General features: G+C 43.8%; 2 protein-coding genes across 12 annotated transcripts; one reads left to right on the plus strand and one right to left on the minus strand.

Moving 5' to 3' along the window:
- The first annotated feature begins 146 nt into the window (after positions 1 to 146).
- LOC125768505 (serine protease Hayan-like) lies at positions 147 to 3952 on the plus strand. Of its 2 annotated transcripts, none has more exons than XM_049436277.1 (3): positions 147 to 663; positions 2223 to 2849; positions 3412 to 3952. In XM_049436277.1, exons 1-3 carry the CDS (start codon positions 561 to 563, stop codon positions 3735 to 3737), a joined length of 1056 nt encoding a protein of 351 aa, XP_049292234.1. In that variant the 5' UTR covers positions 147 to 560; the 3' UTR covers positions 3738 to 3952. The 2 variants fall into 2 exon arrangements, with proteins under 2 accessions (XP_049292234.1, XP_049292224.1); XM_049436267.1 differs by lacking the exon at positions 147 to 663 and adding an exon at positions 693 to 1834.
- Positions 3953 to 6853: 2901 nt separating this feature from the next.
- Positions 6854 to 17838, minus strand: LOC125771775 (uncharacterized). 10 transcript variants are annotated; one of them, XM_049442846.1, is made up of 7 exons: positions 17695 to 17838; positions 12230 to 12650; positions 10101 to 10209; positions 9700 to 9905; positions 9315 to 9623; positions 7904 to 8404; positions 6854 to 7272 (listed from the first exon to the last, which is right to left on the minus strand). In XM_049442846.1, the coding sequence occupies exons 2-6, from the start codon at positions 12527 to 12529 to the stop codon at positions 8288 to 8290; spliced, it is 1041 nt and encodes a 346-aa protein (XP_049298803.1). In that variant the 5' UTR covers positions 12530 to 12650; positions 17695 to 17838; the 3' UTR covers positions 6854 to 7272; positions 7904 to 8287. The 10 variants fall into 10 exon arrangements, with proteins under 10 accessions (XP_049298803.1, XP_049298827.1, XP_049298764.1 ...); XM_049442870.1 differs by lacking the exon at positions 17695 to 17838 and adding an exon at positions 16986 to 17166 and having other exon boundaries at positions 12299 to 12650; XM_049442807.1 differs by lacking the exon at positions 17695 to 17838 and adding an exon at positions 16986 to 17164 and having other exon boundaries at positions 6854 to 7269.
- Positions 17839 to 19306: the final 1468 nt, after the last annotated feature.

Raw genomic sequence — 19306 nt, forward strand, 5'->3', positions numbered from 1 at the left:
TTCGTTAAATCAGCGTGTGGACGAGATAGACAGTTTGCAACGCACGCTAAAATTTCCAGCCCGAACGAGATTGTTTTGGGCTGAAAATCCTATTGCATTGAGGGTCCCGGGCGTGCGCTACCGTTTTGCGTATTGAGGCGTCGACCCAACGTCAGTACTGCACCGCACCGTTACGTTGCGATCGTTCCACACACTCACCAGCGTGCTAGAGGTATCGCTTAGAGTCGTGGATTTCCGATGGGCGTCCGTCAGTTTCGTGTGGTGTTTGGTAGCGATTAGTGGTGGAAGTTGCGCGCGCGCGAGCATCATAAGTCGATCAGGCCCCAGATCAGGCCATATCGCAAGGGTGACTGTGGCAAGCATACGGATGATTGCCAGCGTGCGGTAAATGTCTGGTCGTGCACACTGTTGTACACTGTTGGTCGAAAGCTACAGGTCAGCGTGTGTGTAGTGATAGTGTTGGTCTTGAAACGATACGTCGGGTGTGTGTGGACATAAGATTTTTGGGTAGCGTTGTGGCGCGATCGTGACTGGTTTGCATATCGCACCGATCTTGCAGGATGGATCATCGATTCGGTGCGTTTGTACTGTTGGTCAGCTTGTCGGCTGTCGTGCTGGCTGCCCCCTCCCCGGACACCATCTTCATGGACAGTGTTCTTTACGGTAAGTGAGTGAGCGCGAAGTTCCGCAATCAACCGCACACCAACCGTCAAACGAGTCGGAGTCGATCCGGCTATGGAGCAGCTTGTACGTGTGTGTGTGTGTGCCTGCCAGATGAACTAACCGGTTCGACGACAGTCCAAGGTCCTCGCTTCTCACTATCTCTCTCCCCCTGTTCCACTGGGATTGCGGATGCGGAGGATTCGTTGGTTTGCTAATTCGGAAATTGTTTAACAGTAACAGCAGAAGGAAAAGAACAAAAATAATCTCGCACAACATTATACCGGTACCATACGTTATATGTTTGTATGCGTATGGGTGTACGGAAGCGCACCATAATGCACGACCTTTAGACATTAGCAGACGGCTGGCTACCATAGACGACTCTTCCGCTGCAAGGAAGAATCAATGCAACGTGGCCTGCGCATCTTCCTATCCGACCATTTCCAAATACCCCCGGGGGGGGGATTTAGTGCTTGGATCATGAATCCCAAAATAAACAATCCGGTTTTTTTTTCGGATGTACCGATAGCAAAACCGGAATGCTTCGAAAACTGAGCCAAAACCTGCTTTTTTCCGTGTAGTACACATGATCCGCGAGTGTGAAGGAGAACGAAGCGTATCGTGCTGAAGTTGGTTACCGGTTACGTGCGAATGCTAAGCGGATGATAACGATCGCTTATCGCGTGCACTGCTCTAGCAAGTAGCTGATCGTCGTAGCGTCCTGCACGGAACGAATACCAACCAATGCCGGCAGCTACCGTTTAGCACTGTGGCACTGTGTTTGGTGCAATCGCGAAGAATGTGCTAATGAGCGCTATTCTGGATTACCGCGGTAGTGGTGCGCACGATGGTTGCGTGTGTTCGGGATCCGTCGCTGATCGTGTCAGCTTACGAGCTGGCTAGGATGCTGGTAGCGATCCACACGGAAACCGCACTTCGTTCGAACAAGCAGATAAAGTACAGAGCAAAGATTTAGCAAAGAACATAATGCGGCGACGACGGCACTCTCGAACTGTGCCTAGTTTACCAGTGTTGTGGACTTGCTACCGTCACGGTGCGGGTCAACCGTTGCTTCTTCACACCGTCATCCTTCTGGTGTTTATCCTGCTTGGTGCCGTGACTGGGAGTACGGGTGATTTTAACTTCCCATCCGAATCCGATAGCCTCTACGGTTAGTCGTACTGTAGAATGTGTTTTTCTACCTTTGTGTGTGTGTGTGTGTATTTTTGCTGTATATGTGTGTGTGTGTGTTTGTGTAAAGATAGAAACATATGAAATGTAACGGAATTGCGCGTTACATGTCGTTAATGAAACGTTACATCTGATGTTGGGATACGAGATGAGTCAGCCCTGCGGTTCAAGCGACAGATGACGCATACAATCAATCGAACAACGAGCTCTCAAACAACTTCACTTCCGTTATTATAGATTTTTTTCCCCTTAAGATAGTATTAAGGTCACGAACGCTTTGTTTACCATGATGGTTTTTGTTTTTTTTGTATTTTTTGGTGTTGTTGTTATTTTCCTTTTCCTGTCCATTTTTACCAATCCCAATCTAGAGGGTGACAAATGCAATCTGCCGGGTTCGCGGACAGGTACGTGCCGGAAGGCGGCGTTATGCCCGCAGGGAATACGCTCCAATGGTGCCCGGTGCGAGTTCGCCGGCAATGATCCGGTGGTTTGCTGTCCATCCGATACCACCGAAGGTACCAGCAACCGCATCACGACCCGGATCGCCAAACAGGAGTGCGAACGCTTACAGAGTGGTTCGGCGGACCTTTCCGATCATTTGTCCGGGCGGCGGCTGGAAGCAAGCCTGGGCGAGTTCCCCTTTATGGCGCTGATAATATTTAACGGTGAAGAGCATGAAACAACCAGGTGCGGTGCGTCACTGATCTCGAAACGGTTCCTGCTAACGGCGGCCCACTGCTTCCGGGACGCATCGCCCGCTAAGGTGCAGCTCGCGATCGTCAATCTGAACGACAAGGAGAAGGACGAGTATACCGTCCGGCAGCTGCACACGCACGAGGGTTACCGATCGCGGCAAAACGATATAGCACTGCTGGAGCTGGAGGAGGACGTCGTCTACCAGCGGGACGTTGGCCCGATCTGTCTCAATACGGATATAAACGATATTGGACCGACGGTCAATCTTACCGTGATGGGCTGGGGCACCGATGGCGACGGTACGGATGATTTTAGTTTAGTTCCAGCGGGAGATATATACCAATGCAGTATTTTTTATGAACCTTTAACTAATCTCTATCACTCTGAACTTCATTCCATTGCGGCATGGGTTACTGGACATCTCACCATAAGCCTAATTTGGTTTTATTCTTAAACTTATGCTCAGTTTCATATGCTTCTTCAATACTTCCATCCATGGAGATCCAACTTTTGTGTAGCGAATAAAATAGTGTAAGCTACGTCATTAGAATAACACCGGACGACCTAGCCTAAAAAGACTTTCGAAGAAATTAACATGGATAGAGAATGCGCCGCGGCGTATAAAACTTTATAAGAAGTATCGTAGTTAATATGTTTGGGTCTCCTACACCGAGAATCTAGTTTTTGTAGCTCATCTTGACCATACTATGTGAATAAGTCTATCAAGCCATAACCACGTGGACACACCTTAATGACTAGGATTAATGTTTAGCAATAACAAATATATCTTTGCCGGAAAGAGGAAGAACTAACACACTGTTGATCCGCTAGTACTAAAGCATTCCTTTACCGTCCGTTTAGGTCAGAGCACCAGTAAGCTTTGGAAGGCAACGGTAAACGAGGTTTCGCTCGACAAGTGCCAGGAGATGTTCCGTTCAGCGAAGCTGTCCAAAACTATCAACGAGGATCAGCTGTGTGCGCTAGGCGAGAAATGGAATGATGAGTTCACGGACGCCTGTGGGGGCGATTCCGGTGGACCACTGATTATGCGAGTGCGGCAAAAGTTCTATCTCGTCGGTGTTGTGTCGACCGGTGCACCGTGTGGTTCTCCGATACCTGGCGTCTACACACGCGTCACCCGCTACCTGGACTGGATCGAGCAGCGCGTTTGGGGCAACCAGAGCTGAGTGAGGTGTCAGACGTACCGCGGGGGCACGCTGAAACGTTCACCGAAGTGAGCTACAGGACCTAACACCAACCATACAGATAGCGTAATGTAATGTAAGGCAGCGAATGCATCTACGAATTGATGTATCGTAAATGTAAAAGCAATTTTGAGATCACAACTCGGATACAGAAGTTGAGAACAATAATGAGTTACGAAACGTTAGGCGTTAGCGTACTTTTTCACACTACCAAACACTCGATTATTTAGGAGCGAAGCACAGCGAACAGACGCATTGGCGCATAAAAATACCTTCTCTGTGTGTATTTTTTTCATATACAGATAAAACAATAAAACTATAATTATTCTGTGGCTTCGTGTATCTAGCTCGTGATACAAGCGCTTAACTTTTCAAAAAAAGCTCCTTTTTTATTTTTACAAATCTCAAGATTCAGTCAGATTCAAGATGACAAACGCATGCATTAAAAAAATCCAGAATTCTTAGCGACTTGTTTTATGTTATCTAACGCAAATTTTAACCTCCCCTTCCCTCTGTGTAACAAATTGTAACGCTGGCTAGTAACCACTTTTTTGTTGCTGTTTTTTACCACTTCAAAATGGTAAAGTTCTACAAAAGGAGAAATGCGGATAGGCGGATTTAACGGCTAGGAAATTTGCAATCAGTGTGTGTATTATTCGCATACTAATCTTGTAAATGAGATGCATTTATTGTACAGTGCATTTTACTAAAGAATGTTGTGTTTTATGTTATTAAAAAGTTTTCATTCTTATACCTAAATTTTCCATACCACAAATGTACATAAGAACGGATTTGAACGAGAGAGGCGAAGAGATTTTGAATTGCTTTTTTTACGAAGCTCTCTCAATGCGTCTCTGCAGAAGCAGGCGTCTTTCAAGGGGAGAGAGAAGTGTGTGCGAAAGCTAACATCGTGCGGCCGCTTCGCCCGATTATCGTTGTGTGGGTGTGTCGTGATAACGATCGTGAGATAAGGAAAAATTAGGATCAGTAGCGATCGGGCAGCAGTACGCGTAAGTAATGAAAAAAACAGCTTTCGGTACAACGCGGTTTTACATTTTTTTGGTGCTAAAAAGTGGCGTCCTTTGGTGATGAGGATTTTTATTACATTCAAAGAACGTTTAAGTAACAACAATTTGTGTGTTAAAAAGTGAAGAGGCACGTGTTTAAATTATTGCCGGCGTCGGCTTGGCTTGTGTAAGCGTCACCTCTCGTATTAGCAAGTGTAAGTGAAACAAGCTATTGTTTAAAAGAAAAATGGCCTCAAAATCACAAACTGTTTTATCTCCTAAAAGCAAATGCAAAATTTTTATCGCTGATTGCATTTTAAACCCATTTGAGATTTCTTTTGCAAGTAAAAGACTGTACAAAGGTCGAAAAAACGATTGAACAAAGTAAAAAATGCTATGTGCAGGTGTAACGAGGTAGTGCGTTTGTCTCTTTTGACCTGTTTGAACTCTTTTGACACTTCACAAAACATCAATGCCGAACTGTTCTATCCATCAATGCTCCGCTACCGGTATCGTGTTGGTAGTGGTGAAGCGATAACACGATTTGTTCGATCTTTCGCTTACCTGCACAGGCAGGTGCTTGCGTTCTTACTCCTACGTTCTAAGTTATCGTTGTGTGTGAGAGCGAAGGAAATTTAAAATCAGTGCGTGTACTAAACATTGCAAATTATTTGCATTTGTGTTGTGTGGTGTAATTTTGCCAAAGAGTTTTATCATAAAATAATGGCGTAAACGTGCTCGGCTAATTAATAAAATTTTGATTAATAAAAAAAAACTTTCGGCACATGTTGCGAAAAGTGCACAGAAAAAAAATTGTAAGTGTTGGTTGTTTTTTTAATAAAAAAAAAATGTTTCAATGAGCTTATTGCGTGAAATCGTGTATTGAAAAATGCGGCGAATTTTAGGCTGTTTTAAATGTGTTATTTAAATTTTTTTTTTTAAAATGCCAAAGTGCACTGAAATGTGCATTTGCTTTTGTGCACCGAAAAAAAAATGAAAGTTTTAGTTATTTTTGGGTGAAAAAAAAGTTATGTGAATTTCCTAATCAGGTTCCTGCTTATTGCTTACAATCGTGTACGGAAAAATGTGGCCAATTTTAGGCTGTTTTAAATGTGTTTAAAAAGTGTTTATTAAAATGTGGCCAATTTTAGGCTGTTTTAAATGTGTTGTTTAAAAATGTGCTTAAAATATCCCAAAGAGCACTGAAATGTGTATGTGTATGTGCATAGAAAAAAATTGGGTGCAAAAAAAGTTATGTTTATTTTTCAATGAGCTTATTGCTCATTGTGTATTGGAAAATGTGGCCATTTTAAATATGTTTTAAATGTGCCAAAGTGCACTAAGTGTACATGTGGCTTTTGTGCACAGAAAAAAATGAAAGTTTTAATTATTTTTGGGTGAAAAAAAAGTTTTGTTCATTTTCCTAATCGTGAATTCGTCATTTGCGTGAAATCGTGTATAGAAAAATGTTGCCATTTTTAGGCTGTTTTAAATGTGTTGTTTAAATGTGTTTTATATGTGCCAAAGCTCAGTGAAATGCGTATGTGCTTTTGTGCACAGAAAAAAATGAAAAAGTGTTGGTTTTTAATTTTTAAGCTATCAACCTAAGAACAACTATCAAACTATCGTTTTTTACTCGAGTAAGTACATCATATTCAATTAAAAATATCAGAAGTAATTTTTTTTAATACACGAGCTAATTCATTAGACATTTACTGACAGCCGTGAGTTTATAACATTAGACGGCGATGCAAAATGTCTTGTATTTCGTGTGAGGCTCAAAAAAAATTTACCTCAAAATACTCAAAGCTCAAAACTCAAGCTCAGGCTCTCCAATAGCTGTTCCGTCTACGGCCGCCATTGGGAAAAAGGAATGAAATGTTTCACAAAATGTGCTGCATGAAGCGCAGTGTTCTTACTTGTACATATCGTCTCCTCTCGCAACCCTTCTCATTTCTGTATCTTAGAAATGCTTAATTCGAATCAGGCTCTATATGATAATGAATCGTACGCAGTACTAATGAACTCTTCCCCCCCAACACAAGATGGCGTAGACGTCATCACGAACAGGTGTATCCGCAAATAGTAACATTTGTTCTGTTTCATTTAATTTAGTATTTTATTTAGCTGTCCGCCATTTTGAAGTGCTTTATCGTAGTAGTGATGCAACAGGAGAGGTAAAAGAAATGCATCTGTATGGCTTAAACGGGGAATTGAACGTGTTGCGTGTACTACACAAAAAAAAAGTTACACATTTTCGTATAAAAAAGGGCGCGATTTTCGTTTGTAGCTTCTTCGTTTCGTTTCCACTTTCTTGCAGTTCGCGCCTCATTTCGGTTGTTGCGTGTCGCGATTGTTTGTTTGTTGTATTTGTTTAATTTGTCGTTGTCACATGTGTGAAGTGGGCCCCAGCATCAGTACGGATCAGGTAGTACCGGGCTCGGTTTCACGATCAGCTTCCGACGTTCCTCCAGCGATTGATTCCGGGAGCGTCCTGGCCATGGTTTCTGCTACCGGAACCGGAACCGGAGAAAAAGCCATGAATGAAAAGAACAAACGAGTGAGAGGGTGGAGGGAGGGGACAAAGTGATCATACAGGAGACGGGGTTAGGAGCGGGATGAGGGGTAAACGGGTGAAAGAAAAAAAAAAGAATGGAATGCATTATTTACTTGCGCACTAGCAATTTCCAGGTTAGGATGTTTGTCTTTTCAAAGCGGAAATTGGAGATTAGAAACGATACCAATAAGCCCAAACAGGAAGGGGTAAGGTTTGACGGAATAGTACCCACTATTAGTTGTGGCAATAGTGAGCAGGGATAGCCCTGGTCTGGTCTTGTATTTCCACACTCTGCCACGCCGCCGACCGGAAGGTAAAAGGATTTTTTTTTGTATGAAAGAAAGCAAGCAGGATAGGTAGAGAAGCTGTAGCTGTACATATGTATATGAGTATATATACCCTAGGTCTTCCACACTGGTACTGGAACCGGTACCAAACGCGATGGTGAAGCATTGTACATTGTGTCCAGAAGCGAACCACTACCCCTATTACACACACTAGGCCCTTTTCTCCCTTTGTTCGTTGGTTAGTTTGTATGGCATATGATGGGAGTTGTTAGCAATACCTGTGACTAGCGTTCTCACCTTCAAACCTCGCCCTCGCCTAACCAGAGGCGGGCAACACGCTGCAAATGCTGCAGTACAAAACCCATTACTGCTGCTGCTTCGAAGCCGGGACAGTTACAACTTATGTCCGCCAGATGGCGTGTCCCATCACGCTAAGCTTATCCTAAAGTACAATCCGTTTTGCTTCCTTAAGGCTACAACTATCAGCTAAGCACATATGCCGCACGGCACATGTATTGATCTAGGAAGAGTTTCTTTCTTCAGGTTTTGGTAATGATACAAAAATATGGGTAAGTTGAACACCTCCCGGACAGTCAGAAGTGGAACAGTACGACGCAGGTCGCGGTTGCCTCCGGGGGGCCGGGGTGCTTCCTACTGTCCTGCTCTACCTACCGCCTTCCATTACCCGGAAGCGGCAGAGCGTGATAAGGAGATGGGTCGTTGCTGTTGCTGCTGCTGTAGTTGCTGCTGATGGTGATCCCAGTATGATGCTACACCGTCATGCGCGTAGAATTCGTTCTGTCCAGCGATCGAAAACAAACAAAAAAATCCAGAAATTCGTACCACACGAAGTTTGGCGATGAGAGAGTTGTAGAGTTTTAATCGATTAATCCATACCGAGTAGCGCACATTTTGTGACAGAGCGGGGATTATACGTTTGGGTTTGATGATGTTTGGTGGGTTGTTGGAGAGGGTGTTTTTGGGGGGGGCGAGGGGAATGGGGGGAGATGGAGCAAGAAAATCGAGCATTATCAAGAAATACGAAAAATAAATTTGGTACATGAAGGTAGCGAAAAAATATTCAATATTGATTGAGTAGAGGATGTACAGAGGGCAAAATTGAAAAGATGTGCAAATGTGAGTGGAAAGATAAAGGAGGAAAGACAGAGAAAGAAAGAGAGAGAGAGAAAGAGAGAGATAAAAATAAAAATCTTATCAAAAAGATATTTGTAAGTACTGAAGTATGTTTATGTGTCAGACAGCTTTACATAGCCGAAAAAGAGACGGGAAGAATTAAGTAGTTGTAAGTATGGTTAAAAAGTGGATATTGAAATCGAAATGCAGCTATTCGCCATTCACTGGATATATCTCTTTGGTATTACACATGTGTTTTTTTTTCGATTAAAAGTATTGGAAAACAGGACAGTAGGAGGAAGGACATGAAGACGTGGGTGTAGTGAGAGGTACCATCACCCTAGTGTTGGTTCTGGAAGATCCGGAATGGATCCTACGCGCTCGGTTCAGTGTGATCCATCCCAGGTTCGGTGTTGGTATCGATGTCAGTGGAAATAAGGGTAGTGGTAGTAGTAGTAGTAGTAGTAGTAGTAGCAGTAGTAGGAGTGGTCGGCGGCGACGACGTCGGTAACGTTGGTGGCGTTGAAGTGGATGGTACAGGAAGCACACCTGCGGTCACATCACCCATGCTTACCGGTAGACACTTGCAGGCACTACGATCGTAGTGTGAGCCGCTGGTACACTCCTCATTCCGTGGCAGACAGTCGCAGGTACACGTGTTCGGGTTCCACTGTTTTAGTTGCCGCTCCTGGAGACAACGGTTACGGTCCTCCTTGTTCGTACACTCGCACCGGCAGTTGTTCGGATTGTACACCTGCCGTTCCGTACAGTGCCATTCCTTCACGCGACATTGACACTTGCATCGGACATGTTCCTCCACCGGTACCAGATCGAAATGCGAGAACTTGTCCCTTTTGCCACTTCGATACTCCAGAATATTTACCTGGAAAAGGTGAGTGAGCAAGAGATATATGTAATTAAAGATCAATCCATTCTTTGGAGTTTGTTCCGTACTGTACCTTATACAGTATGGTACGGTTAGCGACAGGTTCGCAGACTAGTTGGTTTGTATTGCAGCAACCACTGCAACGCTTCACACGCGTGCAGGAAGGATAGTAGTAGTAGCGCGAACTGGTCAAATTTTCCGGTCGTAGACTAACCAGTTGTGAATCGGGTTCGCAAGCTGCCGGTACTGGATTAACTCCAATGTCACGTCCACTGTATTCTGTTGCGAGGAAGGAAAGTAAATACATTTTATTTCCGTATTCAAATTTAGAATGTAAAGATTTTGCTGCAAAATCCTTGAAGAGAGATATGTCAATATATTGTTTGTACATATCTCCTTTTATATTATATTAACCCAAATCAAATAATAGTTTGCAAGGTCTTCAAACGACTTACAACCAAGATCCGTACATACCTCCACCGTCCATAAAAATACGCTGGTCTATCGAGTCCGGATCGAGTAAGTTTAGTATATCGGAGGTAGAGTTGAGTTCGGACAGCTGACGTGCATAGTCGATGGGTAGCTGTAGAGAAGAAATAAAGCACAAGAGTTAATGTTACTGATAACTACTTTACCATTAAGCACTATACATTGCTAAGATATTTGTTTTTGTGTCTTCAGTGTGAAGCGTTGGAAGGGGAAGTTGAATCACTATTCTCATGAGAACATTGTTCAATGTTCATTACTATCGTTAACAGTTACGTTACGTTAGACGAAAGACGTTACGTTATGTTTAACTATATACGCAGATAGTTGAATGATTCAGGAAAAGATGTATACCTTGTGTAACCTACGAGCTGTGTGATGTATCGGATTGATAGTTTAGCAAACATTTTTCTACTTTTGTTAACGTTGTTATCTTTTATGATTAAAGACCGGATAAAGGTCTCCTTTTTACGAGTTACGTTTATGAGGTGAAATAAATATGGTTTGACGTTAATTTTTATTTCTATAAGTAACGATATTTTATGTGAAAAAGGTCCGATCGTTACATGATAATAGCTAAATATGCTATAGACCGAAACGCCTAAAGCGCAGTGACGTTGAAGGTATCGTATCTGCGACCTACATTAGATATGGTATACCCAATACCTTGACCAACTTCAACAACGCACCAATTGTCGTTGGGCAATTTTGGGCTGCAATATTGTGAAAGGTTTCCGGCTCTTATCAATAGCTGTGCTGAGAGTAATGCTCTACCAGCGCTATATATGATTGCACGTACGATCTGAAGTTAGTTTCTGTTACCTGCTAGTGATCATAGCAACAGGTGTGGAAGTGTGGTAGTGACTAATGTACATCTAATACACCACATCTCACACTTTACCAAGCACAAGTGGAGTTGGTTTCCCTTGTTGCCTTTATCCATCGTTAGTAGATGCACGTACGTGCTATTCTAGAACGTAACCGTCTCCGTATCGGTTGATAAGTGTAACAAGCGTATTCTAAAGCTTTAAAACCATAACGTGATGAATGACCATGACCGGGTAAGGGACCGGAAGAATTATTGAGCCACCTGACGGCATTCCTGAGTAGTGATGGGCAAAATGCTGTTTTGGTTGGAATCGATCCGGAGAGCGCTCCAAACTTTCCGGAAACGATTCCCGATACTAGGTTTGGAGTTGGACCCCGGAATCGATTCCAGAATCGATTCCGAACATTGAATCGGTTCGAGAGTTGATTCCGAACATGGAATCGGAACCAGGTAGTTCCGACTCCGAATGCCCATTACTGCTCCTGAGTACTCATCCAATACCACATTCAGCTCAACTAGCAATGCCGGACAGATGCTAGTTCTGGTGAGAATGTTTATCTTATCTACCGGCACTAGAGGCGGTAAGTTACTGTTCGATCTGAATGGACACTTGCCAATGTAGATATAATGCTATTCCTTCCGAAAGAAAATTGGAGGAAGAAACTCTTCTCTCTCTCTCTCTGTTTGCTCTCCTTCTGTTCTCTTGTATCAATAGTTCCTGCTCTTCCCTGGCAGAGATCGATGTACGCCCTTCATCCGGTTCAAGTTGTTGCACCTACATTAGCTGCATTACGATGAGGGCAGCGTATGGATTAGTCACCCGCGATGCACACATTCCTGAGTGTCGTAGGTTCGTCGCGTGTAGGCTGAAGAAATTATGCCTATCCGGTTTATGTTGTGTGATGTCGTCGAATTACAACAGGGTGACTCATCCCAAGGTGTCCTGAACATGTGTTCTCCTATCTCAAAGACACTGTTTGAACAGCTGTGCCATTATGGACAATGTATAACGATACGGAGTAGCTTCAAATTTTATTCGCACTACTTCCAAACTGAATGGAAATATTTTTTTTGGGAAAATGATCCTGATCCCATGCCCCAAGTTCTCAACTGAATTGACTCACACCCTGACGATGATGCGCAAATTAGTGTCTAGCGTGTATGGTTAGGTTGGAGCGACTAGCGACACAGACCAGCGTGTCTATACACGTGGTGAGGTAAAAATTTCCTTTTTTTCCCATTGGTTCGTGTTTAATCTCCTTCCCCCCGGTCAGCCCCACCTACTCACCCCGTAGAATTCTTCCGAACCATTGTCATAATCATAGCGGACGTCATCTTCATCCAATTCGTCACTTGCCTCGTCCGTGCGGCGCCGGGAAGATTCGCGCTTCTCCTTCGCGAGCGTTTCCCGCTCCTGCTCGTAACGGGTGCTCAGCTCGTCTGGGAAGATGATGGCGCCGGTCCGGTCGGATGATTGTTGAGCTTGTACCACAGGTACAGTACCGTCCGGGAGCAGCAACACTAGCACTACCGGTACCACCAGTAACATCGGACGCTTCCCCAATCCGGAAGCCATTTTTCTACACATTTTACCACACTGTTTTATTTTGATGTTCTTTCTTTTATGTTTTTTTTTTTTTTACACTTTTCACCTTTCAAATTGTTTTTTTTTTCGCTTTTACACCATTAAAATCACTTGCATATTACGGCTGTTAAAATCGTATAACCAATTGTTTAATAAGGGGTTGCGAAAAAAAAATAAATAAATAAACAAATCGATTCACTTTCACCTTCCGTGCGAAACCCTAGCCCTGTTTGTAGGGCGTGTAAAAGCACCCCGAAAAGCAATGCATCCACCCCGTTCACGGTTACCCTTCCGCGGAGGGTGCCCATTTGTGTGTGACAAATCGAAGTCGCCAATTCAGGCCGATTGTGGTGACTAAAAATAAAGCGCACACGTAGAAAGCCACGCGTCGCTACGACTGTGCTAGAAAGGAAGGTACAGGTACACACGCAGGAAGGAGAAGAAGGCGAAAAGATGCAACAAGTATGTGACCGTTTTTTGTTATTTTTTTTTTGTTTCGTTCCCTTGAGTTGCTTGCTGAAAGGAGCTAAGAGGAAGGTGCGAGTGCTCCGTTTGGGGGGGGAGCAAGGGTTGTGTGTGATCTTGTACCTGAAGCTTCTACGAGAAATTAATGTGTAGCTGTTGGGGTCGATCATTATAACTGTAGAACATAACAAAATGATAAATAAGCGTAGCATTCTCGTGTGTTGGAGCTTTTTTTTAAATAGCTTCTTGCCATCTTAGCAGGCTTGACGAGGAATTAGGAATCATTCATCAAGCTGCGCCGTATACAGCGCATTAATCATTACTTTAAGAGCTTCGTCAACGACTGTTCAAATCGTTAGAAAGCCGCCCATTATTGAACAAACAGTTTCACTCCACGTGGAGTTGTTACTCAATGCTTCCAGTTTCAACCAATATACAATAGGTAGAGTTCTAGATATTCGTCTTCGATCTCAAAAAAAAACTGATTGATAATGAAGGTGTCGCCAGACAACACCATTCACAATGTGGTAGCCTTTTGTTACAACTATGCAAGTTGCATATCCGAAGACCCGCACCTGACAAAGGAAGACCCACATACACGGGTAGTACTTTTCGATAAAGAATAGCTATTTGGTTCTCCTTATAGGGCGTTTTGTTTCTTTCTCGCTCTCTGTTTTTTTTTCTCAAAGAAAGCGCCTGTATAGGTGAAGCTATTCTCGACACAGGAGCTTCTGTGTCGTTGTCAATGTCAGCGAGACAATCCCTCAAGACAAGCGCTATCATTGCAAATGCACGTGCAACCCTCTGCCAGACCAAGTTTCGATTGGTGACATCATGAGTTCAAACGGTGGTTTCCGGTGTGGCCACCGGACACGTGACACGCATGCGATGTAAATGTGTGGCTGTGCATTTGGTATATGTTGCATTACCCAAGAAAAAAAAGCAAAACAAACAAACGATAAACAAAACATCTCATTTACAACCGTCTCTCGCAGACAGCCAGATAAAGATAAGGGAAGTCACAGGCAGGTGCATAACAACGTCTCCGGCTGCTCTTGCCACTGAGATAGATATTAAGGACGTTTTATTGTTCTAGGGGCGTTCGGAAATGCCTTTTTTTAAGTTCTTAGGTTATCCTTCCTGGAATCTGGAATCGACACCTGTATTACGGACCGGTTTACACTCTGACCTGGCCTTTGAGTGGGAGTGGGAAAAGCTCAAACAAACAGAAAAAGGCATATAGAAGGTTAGAGTGAGAGAGAACACTTCTATTTCAGTAGGATTTCTAAAATCCCTAAAATATCTTTAACTTTCTTTACCTACAGTCTCTTTTAGTTAAGGGACGCATTATGAAATTTACATCGTACCTAGAAATGATATCACCTTCAAGTGATTCTATTAATTCGTTACCAACAGAACCGTAAAGCTGTGCCACCGTGCATCAAACAACTTTGGAATCTCCAAGATGGTATCCATGAATGTTCTGTACCGGTTTTAGCAATACCTTTCGAGAATTCCCCGCCCTTAATGAGATTGCACGGGGAGTAACTCGAGTGTGATTAATGCACGATATTCAAACGGTAGTAACACGTCACTATTCATTTATCCATGCGAAAAGCAGATAGTAAGCAAAAGATTGGAATGTTGAGCTCCAGAAATCTGCCGTCAAACTTTAAATAGACTACGTCTAATGTCACAGGAAATCTGTGTGGGCTAGCAAAACTAAAAACCCACATACACACACATACATCACTAGTACTCAGACAGGATGAAGAATTCCATTTGGAGTTAGCTAGCACGGCGGGAATTTACAATCTCGTGAAGTAATTCTGACCATGCCGCAAGTACTGGAAACGGAACAACAACCGATTAACTGAGACCATGAGACGTGCCTGGGATGTTAAACAGCGTCTAGTGAAGTGTTGCTAGATGATGAGATTTGTTTTTCTTTTATATCACACATACACACTCACACACACACACACTCGCTGATGGGTTACCCCCTTACAATGATCATTCCTACCCCCTTAATGGAAGTCTTTCATCCGGAGTTTCGGTGTTGCGCTAACGGGCGAAATTAACAGCCGCTAAGTGAAACGGATTTGCCCTTACGCGGGCTCTAATTGATGATACGTACGGTACAGGGAAGGTTCGTATGCGTGTTTGTCTTCATCTTAGCGGACAGTATCTTTCCTTGATATCAGCCACAGCAATGCTGCCGATGATATATGGTGTAGACCGCAAGACAGTGCAGCGAGGATGAGGGAGATGGGTTTTTAGACAATATAAAAGGGGAAAAAATGGTGACTTTGAAAAGATCTTGAAGGTGTCTGGTGGATTAGCATAGATAGCAAATCAAGTTTTCTGCATTTCATTGTGACAAGAAGGAACTCTTCAGGATTCAAATTGAATTCTTGAACAGTTCCCACAATTCAAATCACTCTAAAATAATTCTACCGACTAAAATGTCGAATCAGCTCAGCCGAATAGCGAAGACAGGCCATCATAAAATTGAGAGTTCACATTTCCAAATTCCCGCCCGGATATGTAGGTTCGCGGCATGGAGGAGTAGAGTTTGTTGAAAAATGCAAAAATGAAAACAGTATCGGAAATGATGCATGAGTCACGGCAACGATCCCGGTACAAACACCAGTCATCATCAGCCCGTGAGGTGATTCCGGAACCCGTCCGGTCAGCTGGCAAAAATGTTGTTGAAGTTTGACTCACTGGACCTGTTGCTGATGGTACGAACAATCAAGCTGTAAGTGGTCGTTTGATAAATCCCTTTCTATTAGCTTATCCAACACTAACGTTCATCCCCATCCCCGTCCCCGTTTGATTCGGCAGTGGGCAGACTATACCGACTTACATACACATGCGTTAAATCCCTTCCCTCCCATGCTTCCCACCCAGGCAGGCATTAGTGATTTGGTTTAATATGGCAACGGTACCGCACAAATCAAGAACGCAAAAGCGGAAAACCGCACTCTTCCCGGTCGCCTCCATCATAATTGGGTCCCGGCCATTATCCAATTGTAATACCGTCGTCATCCAACCCCCCAAAAACATCTCTTCTACACCTTCCCACACCAAAGCATACGCTTTTGGGGGGGTCGCGGGAAGTATGCTGTGCAACTACAAAAATACAGGAAGGAAGGGCTACGGTATGCACGACAAATGCGCATAATGCGTAGGGCTACGGAATGCAGTTGCAAGTAGGAACAAACGAAAAACAACAAAATGCGGAAATATAGTAAGATCAAACAGGGTTTTACAGTAGGTAGAGTAGAAGGATGTGAGGCGAAAGGAAATATGTTGCAGTTTACAACCTTCTGCAGCTATGCGTGTCGTGATCTATCGAAACGGATTCTGTCCAAAGATCAAACAACTCTGTCACGGATATTTTTGAATTTCCTATTTATGCTAAACTCATACTACCATTAACACGTTAGGTTGCAAAAAAGCAAGGTTTATCTACGATTCGTAAAATACTCCATATTTCTAAGGTATCTCATACATACTGGTCTAAGTCATAAAGACACCCACATCGTTTTTTTGCATGCTGTTTTTTTTTAAATTACTTCTCAAGATAAATATGCACAACTTTCTGTATCTTTCTGGGTAGCTTTGCATTAGACACAGGAGCAATTTTTTTTTAGGGAACCAAAGAAGTCTGGAAGTCTAGGGTTTTGTAGTGATACAGGATTAGCGATCCTGACCTAATAACGCAAGGACACTACGGAACGATCGGCGCAGGCGAATACACTTCAGGGTTGAACGATGCAGTATCTTTGATTGAAGTCCAGATAATCCGCTGCCGAACAACCGAATTAATTACACACTTAAAATTCTTCGCACAAGGTCGGAACTCCGTCCGACAACCAGGCACGGAATATTCAAATCCGGACACTGTATAACTCTCACCACCAATCTGTGTACTATCAGGTACGGTAGAGTCCGTAACACAGCGATCACCGAATATTACTTTTGTCACCTTTTTGGAGCGCGTGTGCACTGGAAACAAACTGCCACTGTTTCAACGCTTTATGATGGAAACCGCGGGCGTACGGAGCTAGTGTGAACCGACCGATCGGACTAACGCACTGCAACTGCGGTGTGATGCGAACGTCGCACCGTCAACTATACAAAACCGAACGCGTTCCGAGCGCGATATGCGTGTGTGTTGGCTGGCGGTGCGCACGGAAGCCTTTGACAATATCTCGCCCCCCCACCCAACCTGTTCGCTGTTACTGTGGTAGCTGTCTGTTAGGTGGTACGACGCGCAACCCGTTCGGCAGCCTCGTGCTGCGTTGGTGTGTACTTCATCCGTTCTAGCCCACGATCGGGCAGATATTAGAATATGTGTAAAAGGTACCCCACACTCGCCCTCTCTCTCTCTCTCTTTCGCTTTTCATCTCCGCTACGCGCAATGCAAATGGAAACGCAGAGGTGTGTGCGTATACAGGTGAGGTGATTGTTTGTTTGGCTCTGTTCACCTGTACCGTAGCAGAGTGTAGCAAACAACAGCCACCGTTTTTGGGGGGAATGAAGCGACACACAAACACAAAAGCGTGTGAGTGGTCGTGCCAAAAAAAAAACGCGCCGCACCATGGTGTGAAGGTGAACCGAATGCACGAGATCGAATTTTGTGCGTGTGGGTTTTTTTTTTCTTCGATAAACACTACGTCTTTATCTCTCCTTACCTTGTGCTATCCACTAAACCGGAGTTCTTGTTGGAGCAGAGTGCGTGTTTCACGGTTGTCCACAATTCTGGAGCTCAGCGTTTCTAAAATCATTTTTGAGCCGAGAAGTTGAGCAATAATTTTGATTTTTTTTTACATTTTCTTCAATTTCCCAATTGATACTAATAGTAGATAAATTCCTTAAAATTATTTATTAAAAACGATTAAATAAAATTCTTTCAAACAGCAACCCGGTACGTTTTGTGTGACAACTTCAGTTGGAATAACTTCAGTACTTCAGATTCAGCATTCCACTCACCTACAGTAAAGTGGTTGTGAGTGACTGGCTTTATCAACGCGTGTTCGTCGTTTGCACACCGCCGAAGTTCACGATCAAACCCGGTGACGACCTTCCCAAAACCCTTTGGCGTACTCCCTCCTTCCCCAGCGTTACCTTGCTAATTTTCCTTCCTATTGGGGGTTTTTTTTTATTCTTCGAACGTCATAATTGCAGGCGCCATTGGGTTACTTGTCTAGGCTGGTTTGCCGAGCACACGGCACGAGCTTGCCAATATTTTGCTTTTGCCCTCGTGTACATACGAAAGCACAAACACACGCCCCCCCCCCCCCCCCTCGAGATTGCGTACCTTGGTATATACGAGCGTCTCCAAAAGCTCGTCAAGCTGCGATCGTCAGCGATGAATCATTCTATCAGATGTTTTCTTTCTGCTGGCTCGTTTGTTTGTATTTAATGCAACACATTGTTTGCTTTTTCGAAATGCTTTTCCACGGCTTTTTGCGCTTTTTTTTTTAAACTTAGATGGAGACATTGTTTTCCATGTTAGCTCGTATGTTTGTCTGTTTAATTTATGTGAATACATTTGTTAGAGTAGCGAGAGGCATCGGCTCAGTTAGATGATTGCGGGCGACAAGTGCATAACGCTGATGAGTAATTGTAGTACATTCTAGCACGTGGTACCCTTCTTTTCCCTCGAAACGATAACGCTTTTCACTCTTAATGGCGACGCGCAAGCGAGATACCGATTTGTACCGATCGATTGCACTTCAATGAGTTAGTTTTCCGGCGCGGAATGTTTAGCCATTAGCCAGTGCCCATTGGTGGACAGAACGATCTGTTACTGCATGTGCGCAATGGCTAGATAGTTGTAAAACATCCTTTTTGCCCGCTTTGTGTAGCATACAGGCACGTACCACATTGAGGAGAGAGCGAAAAAAAAAACTATGGATTAAATAATACGTAAGCGTCAATGGGGCACATAGTCGTGCGTCTTCTCGCTTTTGTGTATGGGTGTGTGTGTTTTTTTTTGTCTGTACTATTGTTTGGCCTCCACAAAGGTGAACAATGCAACGCACGATGATGCAACGCTTTTGCACGACGTGCAGAAACTGTTGGATGAAGACCATGGTTGTGTCAGTAGTGATGGGTAACCGTGGATCCACTCCAACTCCGCTGTATGAAAAATTGATTCCGACTCCGACTACAAACTAAAATTGACTCTCGCGAGTCCGGTCGACTCCGAGTTCGAACGAGTCCGAATGGGTCCGATCGATTCCGGATGAGTCCAGATTAGTGATGGGTAATCCGGAGTGGAATCATGGATCCACTCCGACT

Source organism: Anopheles funestus, chromosome X (assembly GCF_943734845.2).
Source record: "Anopheles funestus chromosome X, idAnoFuneDA-416_04, whole genome shotgun sequence".
NCBI classification, from domain to species: Eukaryota; Metazoa; Arthropoda; class Insecta; order Diptera; family Culicidae; genus Anopheles; species Anopheles funestus.

Excerpts from the sequence above, each read along its gene's own strand:
- LOC125768505 (XM_049436267.1), top strand. The coding sequence starts at position 1,651 with ATGCGGCGACGACGGCACTCTCGAACTGTGCCTAGTTTACCAGTGTTG. Across the intron at positions 1,835-2,222 it reads CGAATCCGATAGCCTCTACG|AGGGTGACAAATGCAATCTG; the intron begins GTTAGTCGTACT and ends ATCCCAATCTAG. Across the intron at positions 2,850-3,411 it reads CTGGGGCACCGATGGCGACG|GTCAGAGCACCAGTAAGCTT; the intron begins GTACGGATGATT and ends CCGTCCGTTTAG.
- LOC125771775 (XM_049442846.1), bottom strand. The coding sequence starts at position 12,529 with ATGTGTAGAAAAATGGCTTCCGGATTGGGGAAGCGTCCGATGTTACTG. Across the intron at positions 10,210-12,229 it reads GTTCGGAAGAATTCTACGGG|CTACCCATCGACTATGCACG; the intron begins GTGAGTAGGTGG and ends TCTTCTCTACAG. Across the intron at positions 9,906-10,100 it reads TATTTTTATGGACGGTGGAG|AATACAGTGGACGTGACATT; the intron begins GTATGTACGGAT and ends TCCTCGCAACAG.